General features: G+C 41.8%; 1 protein-coding gene across 7 annotated transcripts in view; it reads right to left on the bottom strand.

Moving 5' to 3' along the window:
- tjp1b (tight junction protein 1b) overlaps positions 1–20,933 on the bottom strand; it is a 92,647-nt gene that overhangs the window by 18,756 nt on the left and 52,958 nt on the right. For 6 of the 7 annotated variants that reach the window (XM_050073624.1, XM_050073625.1, XM_050073628.1 and 3 more), the window contains 10 exons: positions 10,618–10,674; positions 9,944–10,068; positions 9,720–9,822; positions 9,227–9,542; positions 8,757–8,863; positions 7,663–7,831; positions 7,415–7,559; positions 2,322–2,455; positions 960–1,065; positions 502–652 (listed from right to left, as the gene is read on the bottom strand). In XM_050073624.1, the coding sequence (XP_049929581.1) occupies positions 502–652; positions 960–1,065; positions 2,322–2,455; positions 7,415–7,559; positions 7,663–7,831; positions 8,757–8,863; positions 9,227–9,542; positions 9,720–9,822; positions 9,944–10,068; positions 10,618–10,674 (1,413 nt within the window). The remainder of the gene's footprint in view (positions 1–501; positions 653–959; positions 1,066–2,321; positions 2,456–7,414; positions 7,560–7,662; positions 7,832–8,756; positions 8,864–9,226; positions 9,543–9,719; positions 9,823–9,943; positions 10,069–10,617; positions 10,675–20,933) is intronic. The other variant, XM_050073626.1, reaches the window with a different exon arrangement.

Here is a 20,933-nt window from a genome sequence, read left to right as displayed (position 1 = left end):
TTTAGATAAAGGTTTACAAAGTTCTTCCTGCATTGCCCGGGTAACGGCAGGTTTTACTGCACTGCAAGAACTCAAGCCATTCCTCTTTAGACTTGAAGAAAGGAGGAGGAGGTACACACAGCGAGATATATGGCTTTGAGGAAATGGGACAAACACAGCGAGAGGAAACACAGTTTTTTTGTATGTGCTCCCTCGGGGCCATTGCTAAGAGACCAGCCTGGAGGTACAGGAATTTTGGAGCAGCCAGTGTGTAAAACCATGAATAAAAAAAAGGGGAAAAGCTTGAGGACGCATACCCCATAAAACATGTCTGTTTACAGACACTATCAGGTCCCATTGTTAAAACGAGGAGAAGATAAAAAGCGATCCTTTGTAACACAGGATAACAGCAAGTTTTGGGGATGTTGCAAATTCACTTTTACAACTCTTAAAGTCAAAAACAACTACTTGATTTCAGCTGTCAGTTTACACTCTTGCTTTGTTTAAAATTAAGTATCCCACCCTGAGAATTTGGTCGCCCTCCTCCAGGCCCTCCTTAGCAGCTGGGCTATCCTCCAGCACTCCTGCTACGAAGATGCCCACGTCATTCCCCCCAGCCAGCCGCAGCCCCACACTCTCCCCCTTCTTGAACTTCACCAGCTTCATGCTTGGCCTGGGGATGAGAAATAAAAACAATAGTTGCACTGATTTTCTTTGACACGACACCATTGATGCCATTTCCCTCTTTCCAATGCAAACATCAATTTATGAATAGCTGAGTGACTCTTGGATGCCAGCCAGGTTTCTCTTTTGTTCAGACTGTTATGTGAGCTTACAAAAGCAAAGATGTAAAATTGTTCGGTAGAAAGAGAGAAACAGTCCTACAGACCATCTGAATGCATTTCAATCGTTTTTTAAAAGACAAAAACAACCAGAGTAAACTTATTTAATGGTATGACATATTATGCTGTTGATATTACCGTAGGATGCTATCGTCATGGGCAGCACTTGGCACAGGGGCATCAGAGGGACTGACTGGCAGGTCTACATCTGGCTGTCCAGGCTGAGCATACACCGGCTTGGGCTCTGCACAAAAACACAAACTCACCTTATTAATGAAGAAAGCTGAACATGTAAAACAGCACCTGACATGTTAAAAACACAGAGGACTGCTCCCTCAAACAAAGTCATAACTTAACAGCACCAGATACATGTGTTAAACTGAGAACAATTACAATAATGAAACAACACAACTGTTCAAATCTGCACATAGACAAAGTGCTATCACACAAACACACACACTGAAGGCACAGAGTGTCCTGAGCAGGGAGGTCAAACAGAAAGGCATCATCAGAGCGCTGCAGGCTGGGGAGGAACGTCAGACTCGATCAACTCATACGGTTTATTTTCACTTGGCTCCGGGCAAACTCAGCCAGGCTCAGCAGGCGTCTGGAGCTAACTTTTTGGGTAGTGTTGTTTTTAAAAAGGGCAAAAATGACTGGTTCAGACAAGATTTCATTTTACTGTCATGAAATTATTCAATGCCTGAGATGGACTGGGAAACCCACGCTAACATGATGTACTCGCTCACAGGTACAGGACACAAATTATGGGTTTACCAACACGTCCATGTGTTCACTACTGATTTACATATGTTAAGTCTTACATGTACACACAATGATCTGGTTTAATAAACTGGGTATGAATGGAAAGCTGGGACTCCTGTGGATTCAATGAGCCCAATTTTATTCACATGTAATGTTAGCGCCCATAGTAGCCATTTCATTATAGCAAGACTGTTTTTTTAAACGGACAACACTGTATAAAATGACCTATTGTGACTTCTTGACTAAATCACAGCCGAATGAAACTTTACAAAGATAAACTACAGACCTGAACTATTCAGAGGATGTATGGCTTTTATAGGCATATTTCTTTCTCAGTAGTTTCTAGAACACAAGTGCTTGCCATTCTTACAGAAATCTCTCAATGTCATGTGTTTCTGATATCAAACCACGGCATGGATTTTTCTGTGATAGTCCTCAAGGTCTTGGTGACTTAATGTGGTATTTTGGAGGGATTTTTGACGATTTTAATCAGTTCTCAAAGTTTGAATAGGCGCCTAAACAAAACACACTGTTTATTGCACATTTATGACTAGAACAAAATGACACACAATGCTGAGCTCCATCAAATTAATCTCCAGACTCCCAGCTTTCAGATGATGTATACCACTTCTATGTGGCAAATACTGTTGACCTGCTATCTCCCCCTAAAGGTCCCCTGTGCCCCCTAAAAAAAGACAAAAAAAAAAACCTATTATAGTAACTATTATCACTGACCTGGGAGTGGTGGGAGCTGTTTCTCTTCTCTAGCAATAGCTGCCTCCTTCGGTTTGGGCAGAGGAACCTCCTCTGGTAGCTTCGCCGGTGTTGAAGCCGGCTTCGAGATCCGTTCGTCATCACGACTTCTGTGACTGCAGACAAAAATAGATGTTTTTGTATGATTCATCTTTATAAAGGAAAACATGAGATTATAAATAGTGTATTGAGGAGATGTAGAGCTCGGAGGCAAATGAGCTTTAAGGCTACATCTTGACTACAGGCAACAAGACCACTGCACAACTCAACACAAACCCTGGACTGTGTGAAATGTTCTCCTGACTGCAGTGGACACGCACTGGCTCTGAGAGGAGAAACAGAGGGAAAGAACGACCCGAGTCGGAGGCATCTTAGTCTTGAAGGTCACTACTTTGTCTTTCCAGTCTTTTGTGCTCTATTTTTAGAGCAACTTATCTAAAGTGTCAGAGTGGATTCTGTCCTCCAGGTGAATTTCACTGCGTGACTCTGGCTGTGGACCAGCAAAGGTTTGACTTCCATGCCAGTTTTAAAACAGTTGGGCTGCGTAAACTGATACACGGTGACCCTGGCCAATTGCAAGTCAGTAAATGATGACAGAATTTCCCTGTGTTTTGATAAATGCTGACATTTCCGATGTGTTTGAAATCAGAGGGGAGCAGGAGTAAGCAAATGGCTCTGACTCCAGCTTCCCGGTCACATGGCTGCTCACTGGCACCACTTAACTGGAAAAATACTGTTTTATTCACAGGCGGAGTGACAAAGTAACCATGCAGGACCCTGTTTGAACTGGCTGCAGAGAAACAAACTTCTTTTTTGAGCATCCAGGGGGAGGCCCTACTTTTAACTGCCAACTTCCTGAAGTGAGAGAAAAAGGGTACAGGTTCAGATAAACAATAACATCCTGTCCCAGCATCTCCTTCCTCTTAATTAAAACACCTCAATGAATTAAGTGCTCCGGTAGCCTAGATGTGTCGTAAATAAATTATTACAACACATTGTTGGTTTTGGCATCTCAACTTAAAGTGATAGTTTGGACGTTTGGAAGTGGGGTTGTAAGAGGTGCTTATCCATAGTCAGTGTATTACATGCAGTAGATGGCAGTCAGCACAAGCCCAGTTTGGAGCTGCAAGCAGGTGGACGGGGACGGGGGCAGCAGCAAAACATTTTTAGCCACCTTAAAAAATCCGTAACAGTTCAAGTGTACACTACAATGATAATATTTTCACTGCTTTAACAGAGGCTGTTAACTATGCGCTCTTCAATGCCAGACTGTTCACAGGAGCTGTTGGTCTACCACTGCCTCAATCAGTTACTTAATTAGTGTGAGTGCGTGACTTCAGTTAATCCTAACTGACCATTTTACACGCCAAAGTCTCACAATAACACAAACAAACTAACTGATCGAGGCAGCGTTAGACCAGCAACTCCTGTGTTCGGTGATGTGTGGCTTCAAGAGAGCATGGATAACTGCTTCTTCCTTATCTGCTGTGAAGATCCAGGGACAGAGGGACCTCTGAGGCAAATTGTGATTTACGATATTGTGCTTTTTAGATAAAAGGGAAACTGTAATTGAATTGAAATTATCATCGGTACAGCCCTTTGAGGCATGCTTTGTGATTGGGCTATAAGGAACCTTGACTTGATGTGACAAATCTTTGGGTTGCCTTTGGGTATGAAATGTGCTGTGTACGTCAATAAAATATGTTTTGCTGCTGCACCCGTCCACAGCTGCACATTGCCTAGCTTCCATGGCAGTGCTCCTGTCTGTTTCTCCAAACTCTGGGCATGCCGACTGACATCTACTGTAGGTAATTCACTGACTATGAATATATAACTCAAACAGCCTCACTTCAAAAGATCCAAACTATCCCTTTAATACACATAGAGCTGTGAATATTGTCCCAAAAATACCATCTATTCAACCATAACAGAGCAAAACCATGACAGACATCCACAGATTTAAAGAAAGATCTCACAAAAGCTCAGCCACATGTAAAAGAGGAGGCAGCTGACACTGATAGTTGGTGACGGCCTTTTGTTCCTCCATTGTTGAGAGCCATATTGTCCTTGTGCCAAACTTGTGGTTTGCCCACCCAAACATTCAGGAGGCACAAGGATCCTGTGACACTTTCACTGGACTCTGTCATCTCAAGTCAAAACAAGACGTGCCGCTGAATAATTGATGCTGTATACCATCCCTTCAGCAATATTCCATCTGCTAAAAACACTGATTTTTCTGACACAATTTCTTCAAAGATGACTGCGACTTCAGAGCTGTTTGTAAACTACGACCTACTTCTCTGTTAATCTACATTAAATCTACACAGGATTTACTACCACTACTATTTGCATATGGTGACAAACTTACGGTATTCTCCAGCTGTTGGCGTATAAAGGGAATAAAAAGGGCAGACAAATGTCATTAAGTGAGTGTTGGAGAGACTGTACTCGTAAGTATGGTGCTTTTGCTAATGGAGTCTTCCTGTATTTGGCATATGGCATCATCTTTAAGACTTTTTCAGTTGCCACATTACATAAATTAGCAGTTTTTGAAACTGGTGTATAAACAAATGTTTTGTTCCACACACAGTAATACAGGTTGAGCACCGAGTTTTTCCACTAAGCAGAGCAGAGTTTTGACCCCAATTTTGACCACGACTGTCTCTTTTGCTTAACTGGTGACTTTTATTTTCCACGGGTCAATAAGCAGTGTGAAAGGGGAACAACTCTGGTGCTCTATTGAGTTGAAATGAAGAATTAATGAGGTACTTCCAAACAAGGTTACAGTCACAGAAGTGCTGAATGGGCTGACGGCTGGTATTAACCCAAACATAAAATCGAAAGTCCTTCACAACCAAAAACAAAGCAGGTCTGTCTTAATAAACACTGACAGAGAGGTGCACATTATGACAAAATCAGTTACAGAACAGCTTTTTTTCATATAAATACAGGGCTGAAACTAATCATTTGTGACCACTAATTAATCTGCTGATTATTTGTTCAATTAATCATCTTGTTTCAAAAAGATCACAGGATAGTAAACACCATTTCTAAAAGTCTACAGTGATGTCATCAAATTACTAATTAAAAAACCCCCAAAACAATCAAATTACTGTTGAATAAAAGAACGTACTGAGAAGCTGGAACAAGAGAATGTGCAGCATTTATGCTTAAAATGTACTTAAACTAAGGATGCACCGAAACGAAGATTTGTGGCCAAAGCCAAAGCCGAATAAAATTAAACGCTTGGCCGAATACCGATGTTTAGTTTTTCATTAGTTTTTGCAGATGAACCCCCTCTAGATTAGTGTTGTCACGGTACCAAAATTAGGACCCACGGTACGACACCAGTGAAAATATCATGGTTCTGAGTAGTATCACGATACCACAGCAAAAATGAGGCAGATGTGCCTTTTGTCATTTATAAAAAGATAAATCAATTTTCTATAATACATCAATGATATTTCAATGGAATAAATTACTTATTGACTTATTCATACTTCAAAAACAGCATCAATAAGTGATTAACATAGGGGGGGTCAAAATAAAATAAATAAATAAAATAAAAATCAACCAGCCAAATCGCCACACTGCCGACATTTCACTCCGTCCGTCACCACAAGCTGTTTGATTACGTTATCAAAACACGCCACTATTATTCAGCCTTGCTTTTCACTTATTCCACCGAATACCGAATGTGTGGTTTTTTTGCAACATTCGGCCGAATATATTCGGTTACCGAATATTCGTTGCATCCCTAACTTAAACAATAAGACTATAATCAAAACAGATGCAGATTTTTGTGTGTGTTGAATGAATAATTGTTTTAGCTCGAAAATGGTTCCCTTTTTATCACACAAACTTGGCCGTTTAAGTGGCTGAAGTACCATCTTCAGTGGTAGGAGCAGGAGTGGGAATCACAGAGGAACTCAGGATATAATAATATCACAATACGTTGCGCATAATAACGACGATATCACGATAAAGGAATTCTGCAATACTTCATATATTGCAAGACGATACAGAAATAACACCGTCTATAACAGTGGTTTACAAACTTTTTGTGTCCAAGGCACATCTCAAGGTACACCTGTACTTATATCTGTAATAAATATAAAAAATATTTAGCTAGAGTTTGCCTCTTGATTGGGAAATGGGTGCACACAACATACTGATACAGTTACAAAATTAATTCATGACCTTTTGTATAGACCCAGTTCAATCTTGCCGTAATAATGTGTGGTTATCATCAGAGAACCACTGCTCTAAGATACATCATGATGTCTGTGTAACTGCAGAAGAAAAAAATAGTCCTGAACAGGCAAATTGTATGACTGCACCGTTGTCAGTTTCACAGAATTTGACAACAGAGATTAAGTGTACAAAATAAAATGCAGAGTCTTAGCTTAGTGCCTTTAACACATTCACACTGTATTCCTTGACGACTGACTTAGAGTTGTGGTAGCATTTTCTCCATGACGAGATAAGGATGACAAATAAGGTGGCTTTGCATGTTCATTGCGTTTCCTGTGTACTTTACTTTCACGAGACAGCTTTTGCATATTGTGTGGTCTTTATCAATTTTTGTTTGTCCCATCTGTGTTGTAAAAGCCATGGCAGTCCACACTGTCTGCCATTTTCACCCTGCGAATTTCTTCTACACCATAAGTTGGTACACTTCCATTCACTTCACAATCATTCAGGAGTCATGAAGTAGTAGTCAAACTGGCAGGGGAATATGTTTGCGTGTTTTGCTAAAAATATCAATATTTGGCGCCTGTGTATCAATATCATGTCGCAAGAGGAAGTAAAATGATATATTCCCTTTTGATATTTTGTCCAACCCCTCGAAAAAGTCCCTGCTGTGGTGTTTCTGATCCGTTTGCAGTCAAATAAAGTGGAAATAATTTGAAATCTTGATTGCTGTTGTGACTGGATTGCTACTGTTTTAAACTAGAGAGAGAAAGAAGCAGAAATAAAGCAGCAAAACTGAGTCTATATAAAATGATTATAACTTCAGACACTTCAGAACAGCTGAAGCCCACAGTATAATTTTATGGATGAATGGTCTTTACCTGCCATTGCTGATTTGTGGGGGTGAGTGTCTGGAGTGGTCTGAGGGTTCAGATCTTCTGTCTGGAGAGCGTGAGCGGCTGCTACGATGTCTGTCATGCGATCGATTGGAATGGTCGGATGCCAGAGAATGGATATCTGAAATGTCTGATCAAACAAGAGCCACTGTTCAACGACTGCCGTCTGAAACACACACTGACAAGTCTGGCTTTCCATTTCAGCCGAATCCAACACTTAACACCGCTCTCACCGTCTCTGTCGGAGGCGTTGGCTGAAGGAATGCTGTCATCGAGGTCAGGGATGTTCAGCAGGGTTGCCCTGTCGTCCCGCTGAACAACCATTTTTAGCTTGCCCTTTGACCTTTCTATCAGCTTCTTGGCGTCTATCAAGGAGAGGTTCTCTGTCACTGTGCCATTGATCTGGGAGAAACCGAGAGAGAAGATATTAGCCATGACATCAATGAGAACAGACAATTAATTTCAATAAAACAGAAGAGAAATCGAATAAAGAAGTCTTTGTTTCACGTTAAGTGCAATAAAATGTTGATTTGAGAGGCTAACTTCAGGGTACAAATAGGGCTGTCACGGTGAGGGAGTTTCCTCTGAGGTGATTAAGGCGTGACGGTTGGTCTTTGTGATAGCTATTTGGCCCGCCCCTCAATTGCTTTGATTGTATAGCTGGGTAAAAAGTGTCAGTGACCAGCGCTGCAGCATTTTACCCAAAGTTGAGTATTTCTCAAACATACAGCACTCAGCGCAGAATAGACGCTCAGCGCTTCGTCACAATACTGGTGTTTGTAGCATCGTGTAAATACATGAAACATGAACATAGCAGCAGTGGCGCTTGCTTGCCACCCCCTGCGGTTGGCTTGTCAATAGTGCGGTACTTCAACACTGCAATCATTGTGACAGCCCTAGCTACAAGTGCATGTTTTAAGGGCATGAGATCAGACTCAAATTAACTGCAACACTGATTATGTTCTTCAGGGTCAAATCAATTTTCAAGTTCTTAAGTGCTGGCATTCAAAGAAAGTAACATGATGTGTCTGAGTAGGCCGGATGTGGGAAATTGATTCAGAACAGTTGCAGTTCAAAAAGCTCCTGTTGTGCACAAAAAGCTACTTTTATCTTCTCCGAAATGTGACAGAGGAGAGCTACATCAAGCAAATCAAGCTGAAACTGTGACTGCTGTTATGCAACATGAGTAGAAAAAAAAGTACGACTACTTCTTCTCTCCGTCTCCATCAAAAAAAAGAAAGACAGAAAATAATGTAACATCTTCAGTAGTGTCTTTCATGTTGATGTATACATATCAAATGTTCACCAGGTTTCTTGTCTTGCTCACCTTCAGTACAACATCCCCTTCCTGGATGTTGCCGTCCCTGGCTGCCAGGCTCTCAGGGGAAATGTCCTTGACAAAGATGTGGCTGGCCAGGCGCAGGCCATATTCTGCTTACAAAGTGAACGACAGCAACAAAGACCATGTTAGCACAGAGTTCACGTGACCATCCCACACTGACCGCGCTCTGCTGTCAAGCTGCTGCTCCCACTGGGATTAACAGTACTGATTAAAGAAGATTAATTGCTCTTTTACTTAGATTTACTTGAGTTAACTTGGATTCTGCTGCGGCTGGCAACTTTTGTTTACTCTGGCAGTTGACCAATGCTGATTTGGAGGTCTTATTCTCTCCTTAAAGTCTGGCTGTCTGGTAATAGTTGGGTAAATAAAATGGCAGGTGATTTCCCTGGATTATCACTTTCTTTGTGCCCTTCCTTCTTTTCTTTAATTTCTATCCCCGACTTTGTGAGCCTCACCTTCATTTTTGCGGGATTTGACAAGTGTGACCTTTGCAGGACGTGGGGGTAGGTTGTGTGAGCGGCGGTCTGAGCGTGGGGAGAGACTCCTCTCCCGCGAGCCGCTGCGTTCACGTTCCCTGTCCCTTCGCCCGCTGCTCCGGCCACTGCGCCTGCCCATGGCCCCGCCCACACCGCTGTAAGCGCCGCTGCGTCCGCTCCGCGTCTCATATATCTCTTCATCATAGCTGTCCTCTTCTTCGTCATGCTCGGACATAGTTTCCCTCTCCCCTAGGCGGCCCATGGGGACATGCACCTTCCTCTTTCGTCTGATTGTCTGGCCAAAGGAAATGACATGAAATCAGTTACAGTAACATGAATCAATCACCCTTTTGCTCATATATCCTCCAACTAGTCAGTTGGGAAATACGTAAGACATGTCTAAATGTCATACTTGACTTATTTTTACTTTCAACAACTGTAAAGTAATTCATAATGTGACGGTGACACTCACAATTTTGGCAATTTTCCCACTTTTACGAAGCTGCTGGACTGCGTACGCGTGCTCCACATTGTCCATGGAGACAGCATTGACCATAACGACTCTGTCATTTTCCCTAGAGAGAGGGGGGACACAGAGATATGCGACATGCTGGAGTCTTTCTGTAGCAGGAAGGGTAATTTAATACTAATAACTAGCCATCTGACTGCGCCGCCAATAATAGAACAAAATCTTACTGCAGCAGGCCTTCTGCCGGGCCTCCCTTCAGCACGTCCGAGATGACAATGGAGGTCTCGCCACTCTGAAAATGAGGGTTATCCCGACCTCCTGATATGGCTATCCCGAAGCCAAACCCTGGTGCCTGCATAAAGAGAAACCCAGATTAGGATGTTGATTTAGACGTCTGTGTAGATACTGAATGTATAAAGGTCTGACAGACAGAGCTGACTGATAAAAAGTCTTGAACCATTTTTAGACTGTTAACCAAATCTACGTCAGATAGTAGACATACATTGTTGCTTCTGCTAAAATAACTATGTTCTCACTGCCAGCATGCACATAGACTAAAAGCTGTAGTGAATTAGCTTCTTCTGTATAATTTGCATGCAAAAAACCCCCACAAAATGCAGTTTTTCTGTAGTGTATTTAGGCTCCACAGCCAAAAACATGGGAGAGAATCATGCATGAGAAATGCTCTGTGATGACTCCTCTAGTTTTGTCTGTTCCACCTGCAACTGTGTACACAGTGAGCACACTTCCTACATGATGTGATCCAGAATATAGGAGGGAGGGAAAATGCAGGGATGGGGGTTGGAAGCAAAGATAGCAAAACAGACCGGATACTGGGACCAGGATAAGCTTGAACAGATAGGTATACAGAGGCATCTGAGGAAGGATAACAGATACTTACCCTGTGTAGTGTTACTGTGTGCTGTTCCCAAATGACAGTCTCCTCCATTGCTGCGCTCTGGAAGACAGAGATACAGTACAGTGTGGTTAACACAAGACGTCCAACAGAGTTCTGATACAAAGAGTGAAAATAGGGCAACTGGAAAGGTCTAATGACAAAAGGGAAAGGTCTAATGACAAAAGGGACACACACAGATTCAGTCATGTGTTCTGCTAAAGTCTCCGTGAGTAAAACACCAAACGCCCTTGTTCAAAGTCACTCTAAGTCTTTGCTACAGCTGGTAAATATATAAATTCAACACTTATCCTGGGGCCATTATTGTTTTCTGTCAAGAAATGAGTTGATGGACGGAAGTTTAATTATACACTATTTTGATAATTGATTAATCATTAGCTGTAAATTATGTTTTGAGCAAAAAAATGGCAGAAACTCATTAGCTCAAGCTTCTCAGATGTCTGGTTTTCTGAATGTTCTATGACGGTAAACTGAATATCTTTGTGTTTTATTTCAGCTTATCAGTTTATTTTAAAGTGGCCATGGACAACACAACTGCTGAGCCAGAGCTAGCTACAAAGCTAATTTACATCTGTGGCCCCTGGGCAGAGAAATATTAAAAAGCGATAACATGCAAAGCAAACAACACAATACAAACAATTAAAAGCATAACAGTTTGCAAAATCTACAATTTTGTTGGTTCCACAAAACACTGCATTTTAAACAGGTCAACAACTACCAATTAATCTAGAGACCTTTTTGTTTCTCTAACAAGAAAACAATAAGTCACAGACGATGAAAAAATAATTATTCAAATTGACAAAGTATAAACATTTTAGTGTTCAAGCTCAGTTTGCCCCTGAAATGGATTTATGCACAGCAGCTTTTCACCAGAACTGTGAATTTCACCTTTATCTGACTCTGCAGGATCATCATCGTCTTTTTCAAGGGAATAATGTGGATGTATGTGGATCAGCACAATCTGGCTAACCGCCTCTATAATGTGTACACTTGTGCTCCCAGGCACAGATGTACAGTCGGTGCTTCTGCAGTAGACTTCAGTTAAGATAATTAATAGCCACCTGAGGAATTCTGGTTTTAATTTATGATTTGCTAACTCCTGCAGCAGGGATAATACTAAAGCCTGCAGTGTGTGTGAGTAAAAATGACAGTCTAAAACCATACACACTTTTTAAGACAATAATAGTATTTGACTGGAGCTCATTGCCACTTCATTCCCTCCACTAAGTTAAGAGTTTCTATTAAAAGAGGGAAGCAGCCTCTTCACATGGGAAATCTAATAAGGATGCAAACTGCCACAGCCGCTGCACACATGCAGCGCTGCACCCAGCAGGTTATTGAGTTTGTTTCAAGTTTTACACTCTTACTGTGATACAGATAGCACTGTGTTGTGCTTGGCTTTATCTGCAGTGCGCTCACACAGACCACACAGTATCAACATACTCTCCTTTATAGTAGATCCACAGTGTGACAGGCCATGTTTACAGTGCACTGAATACAACAATACAATGATAAAGACAATGCTAGATACAGCGAGGTCACACTGACAGTAAGTCTTTGAAATTAAAGGTGCCATATTAGGCTCGTTTTCAGGTTCACACTTGTATTTTGGGTTTCTACTACAACATGTTTACACGTCTTAATGTTTAAAAAAGCAGCATTTTTCTCGTACCATCTGCCTGAATATACCTATATTCACCCTCTGTCTAAAGTGCCTGTCTCTTTAAGCCCCCCTCCTGAAAAAGAACAGTCTGCTATGATTGGTCAGTATTTCGGAATCTTCCACATCTGCGCACTCGGCGTCTCTGCACTGTCACTGCAGCCAGGGAATGACTGTAACAGCACGGGGCACTAAAACAGCAGTTTTATATGGTATAGCTGTGACATCACAACGTCACAGAAGTCCTAATGGCTCATTTAAAGACAAAGGTGTCTTAATAAGGGCTGTATGCATTTCACTGTAGATTGAGTGTGTTGACACCTCTATCTGCTTTATAATAAAATAGACATGGAAATCTGACTTTCTACAATATGGGACCTTTAAAGCACACCCTCCGTCACATTAACAACCTGAGAGGATAAGATGAAGGTCGACTCCTTCAGCTGTTAGGGCAGCACTGTCCTTTGCGCCCTGCAGCTTAGTTCTTATCTTATCTCCTCCTCTATATCGTCTCACCTCCACCACAATCTCACGACACATTAGACATTCAATGACTGCGTATAAAATACTATCAGGTCTATCCCTGTGGGGCAAATCACAACCCTCATCACAGCACCTAATGCAATAACCCCCTTATTTGTCATGTAAATTGATCCTGGGAGTGTGACCTTAATAGGTGAGACGATCACACATTTCCCTCCCACTTTGCTGTTAATTTCTTTGACACCTCGAACACTTACAGTACGGCCACCTACTGGAGGCAAAGGACTCATTGGGAGGAGTGATCTCATGTTGCGGCACATTAAAGTGTGATGACAGATGAGTGAAGGGAGATGAATCTTACATTAAAAGCAGCATCGGGTTCAGTGCTTGAACTAGGGCTGACCCGAATGCTTTGAAGCCAAGCGGCTAATTATCACGTCCCCATCTCTCATTTACAGCCCCGCAACCTCCCGTCAAAGATTCAAATAATTGCGACTACTTCTCACTGAAGCTTCAATGTCCAGATCTGTTATTCGAGACAGCCCTTGCTTGGACCCTTAGCTTACATCATTGCCACTTTGACAGCATCTTCAAACCCAATACATTCAGCAATGTGCACCACATCAGGATGACAACCTGCTAATAGTGTGGCTATCAAGTTCCCAAAAGTGATAATAAGCCACAGGCAAAATATCAAACAATTACAGTTGGGAAAAAACATATGTCTCTTTTATCTTAATCTTTTTTGTGATAGAAGGTCTGAGGAGGTAATTTAGTCTTTGCTGCCATCTTGTTTATTGTTTTAGCACCCAGGCTTCCTTCAACACATCGTCCTGATATCTGTCGCGACCTGTTGTCCAAGTGCCAAATGTTAGCCAGCGTCTGAGAACACAGGCAGCTGAATAAATCTCCGCAAGTGGCCCCAGACGTTCTTGGTTTGGCAGCAACAGTCACAAACTCCTCAAGCAGCTTATGGTGGGACTCGCACAAGCAGGGGGGAACAAAAGTTTGAACAGGGGAACTCCCCCTGGCCTTTTACATTGAATACACTGCACTTGAGAGAGGAAAAAAAAGAAGACATCTGAATATTAACAAGACTGCTGAAAACAGAGGCATGAATTCTCACTGGAAAGTTTGCTCTTTGGGGAGAAGGATTTATGCCTGTGTCTTCTTGATCAGCACTGTGGAAACGCTGATGCAAAGAACCTCGAGCATTTCGGCTAAATTTATAGATGGCTTGCCACTAAACTGCAAAGTTATGGGAGGTACTTGTTTCCAGTTGACATTCCCACTTTGAGAAATTCTTTATAGGCATTTATGCTGCATAACACAAACATGCACACACACAAATGTATGTGTGTTGTGAGAAATGTGATTTTGTTGTCTGGAAAATATGATTAGAGAATGCTTACTGTGTCTGGTCCAACACAAATAAATCACCATAAAATTAATGGGATGTAAAATCCCAAATTGAGCAAAACAGGAGGAATCTAAAATGGAGTAAAAGCTAAACAACTTAGGAGGGGGAGGAAAAAAACAAAAACAGATTAAGCAGGGTCCTACAGCGTATCTCTCCCTCTCCCACCCTCCGTCACACACTCACACACACACACACACACACACACACACACACACACACACACACACACACACACACCACACACACCTTTCACTTTGAAGGGATGTAATTTTGCTTTCTCCTCCTGCAGAGCTTGTTGCTCTGGTAACAGAGGGGGAACAGTGTGGTGTTGTTCAAGTGGTCTGACATTTTCAGGCCGTGTCTGAAGGTTCCTCTCAACTGTGGGAGGTTTAAAAAAGACACGGCTGAATTAATTTAGAAACAAAAGCTTTTTTTTTGTTTTGCATTTCAGATGAGCACTCTTTATTTGTTGCTGCGTGCACATCTAAACACAGACGGCACTAATGGCTTGACGTTTGTCCAACAGCAAACGTGTTAGCTCAAAAGTGTCGTTCTCCGCAGGAACTGAGAAAGATAAATAACACATGCTTTGCAGAACAATAAAAGAACAACATACTGTATGCAAATAGCATTTTGTATTCAGTCTCACAACCAAACTAACATCTTTGTGGCCTATTCAGAACCACAGACACTAATCTCAGAAGTCAAGTAAACATAAAAGAAATCAAGGGAAAAGTCTGAGTCGACTCTGCACTGCTCCTGTGTACAGTTTGTACTAAAGTCGCGTCAGCATCCAGTGACTGATGAGTTTCTGTGGCACCGTTGTGTACGCCCTTTATGGCCACAAACAACTGGTGCCAACAGAAGCTTCATGCCACAAGCCAGAGCCAGGGCTGGCAGCCGCTCCGCAGCGGAGACACACCATGTCGGATGGGTCATGCTTGGGGGATTACAACCAGGCAACTTGGGAGCCAGCACTACAACACAGATGGACTAAAAACACAGATGGATCACACAGCTGAGTGGAGAAAGGACAGGAAAGCTGCGGTCAAAATGGACTGTGTGGAGTCGATGCACAATGGTATATGGCACAATTACTCCACAAACCCACTGTGGATTTAGTCCTCAGCGGATCACTAACTATTAAAGCATGTCTGTCAAAGAAGTACTCTAAGATACTAATTTCCACATGTGAATCAATTAAGGGATGCGACTAATGATTTCTTTCCATTATTGTAGAGTAGAAACGTTTAGTTGATTCATCAATTAGACGACTGACTGAAATTTAATCAAACTATTTTGATAATCAATATAATAATCAATGGCAAAACTCATAGGTTCAATCTTTTCAAAAGTAAATCTTTTTATAGATTTCAGAGTCTTTTATGATGATAAACAGCATATTGTGGCACTGCTGGTTGGACAAAACACTGCATTTAAGTAGGGCTGCAACTAACTGTTAGTTTTATTCTCAATTAATCTGCAGACCATTTTCTCAATTAAGGGTTTGGTCTATAAAATCAGAAAATAGTGAAAAAGGCAGATCACATTTTCCAAAAGTCCTCGCTGAAGCTTTGAGAACATGTATTTGGTAGTTTTTGCTATTTGTTTACATTCAAGAACAGAAGTGGTCAGTTAATCAACAATGAAATCAATCTGTACATCTGTAAAATGCGATAAAATAGTACAAAACATCCATCACATTTTCCTGGAGCCCAAGTTGACATACTTAAAGCTCTAGTGTTTAGGATTTAGTGGCATCTAGCTGTGAGGCTGCAGATTCTAACCAACTGAAATTTTAACCGTATACCAAGTGTGTAGGAGAACTACAGTGGCCGACGTGAAAATGTGAATGGCTCTTTTAGAGCTAGTGTCTGATTGTGCGTTCTGGGTTAATGTAGAGTAAACATGTCTGACACTGTGGGAGAGGACCTGCTCTATGTTTACATATAAATGGCTCACACTGAGGTAATGAAAACACATTGATTTATACACTAATGAAAAAATAGTTATCAATATTATATCCAATTTCTGCCAACCCATCATCCTAAATCCTTCACACTGGATCTTTAAATGTCTTGTCCAACCAACGGTTAAAACACTCGAATACTACTTGTATCTGTAGCAGACATTTGTAGCCAATAGAAAGTAATCTGGACCTGCTGTTGAGCCACTACATTCAAATGGAGCAACGACAAAAACAAGTGCTCATGTGACCTGGCAGCACCATCTGAATCAAGCACAAAGGAATATTAGCAGATTTTGGTGACTGTTGGCGAGACTACCAGCCACTTTGGCAGCGTACTTGTCTTTTGACAGTTCTTTTCAATTCCAAATGTAATTTTGGCTGCTAAAATAGTAAAACAAGCTGATCTTTGGTGTCGCATTGCAAGCCATGCCTCACATCTCTTTCCAGATTCTCTAGTGTGGCAACAGAAAAGACACGAAACGGTCAAACGTGACCACCTGAAACGTAAATTTCCTTAGTGATGTAGCCAAGTGCTTTGCTATTTTACAAGCAGCAATTCAGGTTCTATTAAAGCAAAAAATCTGAACCAAATAATGAAGAAGAATATCTCTACTCGGAGACAAAAAATCCTTAATATACAATGAGTCATCACAATACTATCCCAACACGACCCATGAAGAGGGAAGCTAAGATGGTGTTTCATTTTGTATTCACTTTGGAGTATCATTAAAATTAAAGAGTGCTGGCTCCCCAACTCTCTATTCAGCAGAAAAACAAAATCATATTTCTTCTGAGGAGGGAACTGAGGCAGTATGGTGGGGTGTTCAATTCTCTGACTAAGAGAATAGATTTTGTGCTGTAGTATGGTTTGGGGGTGAGGCAGAACCTTATTCAATTGTGACCACTCTGGGACAAGAGTGGCTAAAAATAGCTCTCATTAATTCTGCCGTTGTGATGCTGCAACAGAGTGATTTAAGGGAAACTTGCAGCATGAACACTGGAGAACGTTTAATAACCTCGTGTTATATTAAATGCTGCGGACTGACTGGAACAAATGATGTTGTACGGCGTAGAAAATACATTCACTTCCTCTCTAGTGCCTATTTGTTGGATTTGTCTGTACGACCTGAGGAAAACAAAGAGAGGTAGATCATTTTCTCAGAGCCTGCACAGCGCCAGTGCAGAGAAAATACGGCTATTCAAACAAGTATAACAATAGAGGATGCTTAACGTTGATGCTGGGATAAACAGAGTGGATCTAAATGGCATTTTTAGCATTGGATTTTGCAGAAGCAAAACCAACCTAGGAAAATTACTCTTAAATCATTTACAAGACACGATAATGGTATGATACATATCTTCCATTAAAGGATGCAGAAAGCCATGTCATCTTACATTTAAGATTTCTATTTCTAGTGCATCTGAGATAAGACTTCTTTTCCAGATCCCTATTTGGGACTCAAATGAGCTTCCACAGTCCAACTACAGATGGGTCCCCACATAATAAGAGCAGCAATAAATGAGGCTCAGTCTCCAGCGGGGGAAAGGAACATCTCTCATTTGTTCAAAAGTTTAGAGCAGCCAGAGCCGTACGAGCATTAAATCAAACCTGGAATGACACTGACAGTCCGGCAATGAACAAATTGCTAAGTCAAAACAAGGATACTTCTGGGACACTGTGCAAGTTGCAGTGCGGCCAAAGACTGAAAACAACAACAGGATCACACTCCACTGTGGCTGCTGGCAGTGAAGCAGCAAACAAGTAGAATCAGATGATTGATCACTTCAGAAATTGAAAACGATGTGCTGGGGAGTGCTGACAACTGCTAAAACTCCCCTGCCTCGGAGATCATATTCAAATGCTAATGAGGGCCCATGCCTTAGCACCAGTCAGGGGGTCCCCTGAGAGATAAGTGACACTCTGCACATACAACATGGTTCGACACTGTGCTGTGCATCGCTAATGGAGGGGAGATAGCGGGAGAGATGCAGCACTGGCACAAGATAAGAAGGTCAACAGATGAAACCTATTAACTCTGACATAAAACTTAATTACCAACCATTAGAGCCACAAAAAGACACACACTTGCATTATTTAACAGCTACAGTAAAACAGACGTGCACCTCATTCTCTTCATCCTTTTGATTTGCTGCTTAAAACAGGATGCATAGAAAATCAGAAGTACTTACATCAGTGCATCCTGGTGACTACAGAGGACACAAACAAAAGCGTCTCCAACCTCCAGCTACTCCTCAGTAAATCCAGCAGGAGATTCCTGCAGACGCACATCAGCAGCCTCAGTGCACAACCGCACCAATCAGTGCTAGGAGGAACTTACCCCCACCTTCCTTTCCTCTTCCCTTTTCTTGGCTCCGGAACAACTGAAATTACGACCACAGGTGAGGGGTTAAGAAACACACCCCGCAGCTGCACCCTAACGCTTCCTCTGCCCCGCAAAGGTCCGTGTCCTCTCCCAGCATCTTTCTTCAAAATTTATCCCTCCCTCCAACTCTTTTCCTTAACACGCTCATGGGATCGAAGCAAATCCCCTCTGGCTTGGCAGCGATCTGTGTGGGATCTGCAGTTCCGCTACAGCATGGGACTCCTCTGTACTAGCGAACATCCATCCGCAGTGTAAACTGCTGTATCGGACTTAACCCCTGAGGTGCCGCGTTGAGCCAGAGCAGAATTCATCAATCCTCTTTGCATGTGGAATGTTATTACACCCCTCCTCCTCCTCAGGTGTGCTGCATTGCATGCATACATTATGCTCAGCATGTTCATTGATATGCCACAGAGGATCACTGACCATCAGCTAATAACAAACAACACATAAGGATGCTTTTCTTGGTTTGTTTTTTTAATACTGCAGCTGACGTCAGTGCAATCACTGTTTAATTTCTCCCTGTACACAAACTTTTGCTGAAATTAACAGGTTGCTAACAAAGCAGATTAAACCAAACTTTAAAAAAGGGGGAATCTGAGAGGTGGAGACAGAATGAGGGGAAAACAAAGAGGCACATGCGACATGTCCGAGGAAGAAAATTCTGAAATCTGTAGGGCAACACGATATTTTCAACAGATTTCTTGATTCAATTTTCATTAAAATGTTACTAGCCTAACTGCTGTTAGTTATTTTGTCTGCACATCTTCCAAAGTAGTTCAATAAGTTCAACTGTTTAATGGTAAAATTAACTCAGCAGCCTGCTCGTAATATCCCCCCCAGGAAATGCTCATAATTATACAGACTACAGCCCAAGTTGTAATGATTATTTCTCCGTTACAGACAAAATAGCTTACTGCAGTGCAGTTTGCAACACAATGCAAACTAAACTACAAGCATTGTTCTGTCCTTTGCAGAACATCTAAACAGTCTGTATCCAATCAAGCAACATTTAGAGCACACGGTTAGACAACTTGTCCGAAGAGGTTATGTTTACTTTAGCAGTTACATCATTTTACCCCATTACTGCTAAGACTTCTGTGTTTTCTATATTGTGACATACTGCATGGTCGCACTGAGATGGGAATTCATCCTCAGGCAACTTCAAGCATGTGCAGTATGTGCCAGCTTTACACATACTGAGACATTCCTTGTTGTCTATGAAGGACTTCATTTTCCTTCAACAGGAAATACATAGTATACAGAGCTGTTATGAAAGGCTGAGGTTCTCTTTACAATGCAACTTTTGTTCCAGGTCATGCTGAGAAGACAGGTGAGAGCACGATGACAGAAACTACTGTACCTCTAGATCAGACAGATGTCGCAACATTTCACTGTGCGCTTCATCCTAATGCATGACACAATCAGAGGGTTACCTGAGGCAGCCCAGGGTGCCTTATTTTAAAATTAAACTATGAACCATCTACTCAGCCTCATGCACTTACACATCCCTTACGGCCTGTAACCGGCTGATTGTTCCTCGTCAAATTCCTGACATTTATAAGACAGTAATTACCGATATTTCTTTATGTAAGGGTGTGATTTGCATACTTGTTAATGTCCTGTTGTCTGTGAGTGGGAGGTAAATCAGCAGTGACCACTGGCATGGACGCACTGTGCATCCAGATAAAGGGGTGACTCAGCTGGGAGTGTATTTACATATTGTTGTTACAGATCTGTTTGTTTGTGAGATACGAAATGCATCGAAAATATGCAACAAACATAACAAAATGCAATGACAAGAAGGCAGTTCAGCAGAAAAATGCTAAACCACGCATAAACCACTAAGGTATGCCAACCTGTGATACAGTAAAATCACAAAGCATCTGATTTCACACACAAAAACAGTTACACATTTTCACAAATATTTAGCCCAGATTCATCATCAAAGTAGCGGAGGGATCCAACACCAAACCAAGGCCATGTGGGTCGTGACATCCTCGTAATCAGTCAGGATAATGATGGAGCTGGACAAGCCTGACAGACACCCAGTCACTGCTGGCATAGGAAACGAGTTAAATTTACATCCCTCAGAGCAGAGCCGGAGAGTGGTGACAGATTCCACACATAGTTAGCTCTCTGCACCACCTTCTGCCGACCAGCCTCCAAATTAATTATTTCTACATCAACCAAAAGAGGCATGTAGAGAGCCCAAGCTGCTAATCGCTATAAGTCAGCAGTTCAGCCACTACTACGTCTTCTTCCATAATACCACTACACATTCATGACGACAGAAGGTGCGATTACACTGTGAAATAAACAGTCAGTGCTCCTTAGCTCAAGGTATCTTTCTTTTCCAAGCCGTTTCTTACTAAACCACTGCAA

The sequence above is a fragment of the Epinephelus moara genome, chromosome 20, assembly GCF_006386435.1.
Source record: "Epinephelus moara isolate mb chromosome 20, YSFRI_EMoa_1.0, whole genome shotgun sequence".
NCBI lineage: Eukaryota > Metazoa > Chordata > Actinopteri > Perciformes > Serranidae > Epinephelus > Epinephelus moara.
The sequence above is the reverse complement of the archived record's forward strand: the minus strand, read 5'-3'. Positions and strand labels throughout refer to the sequence as shown.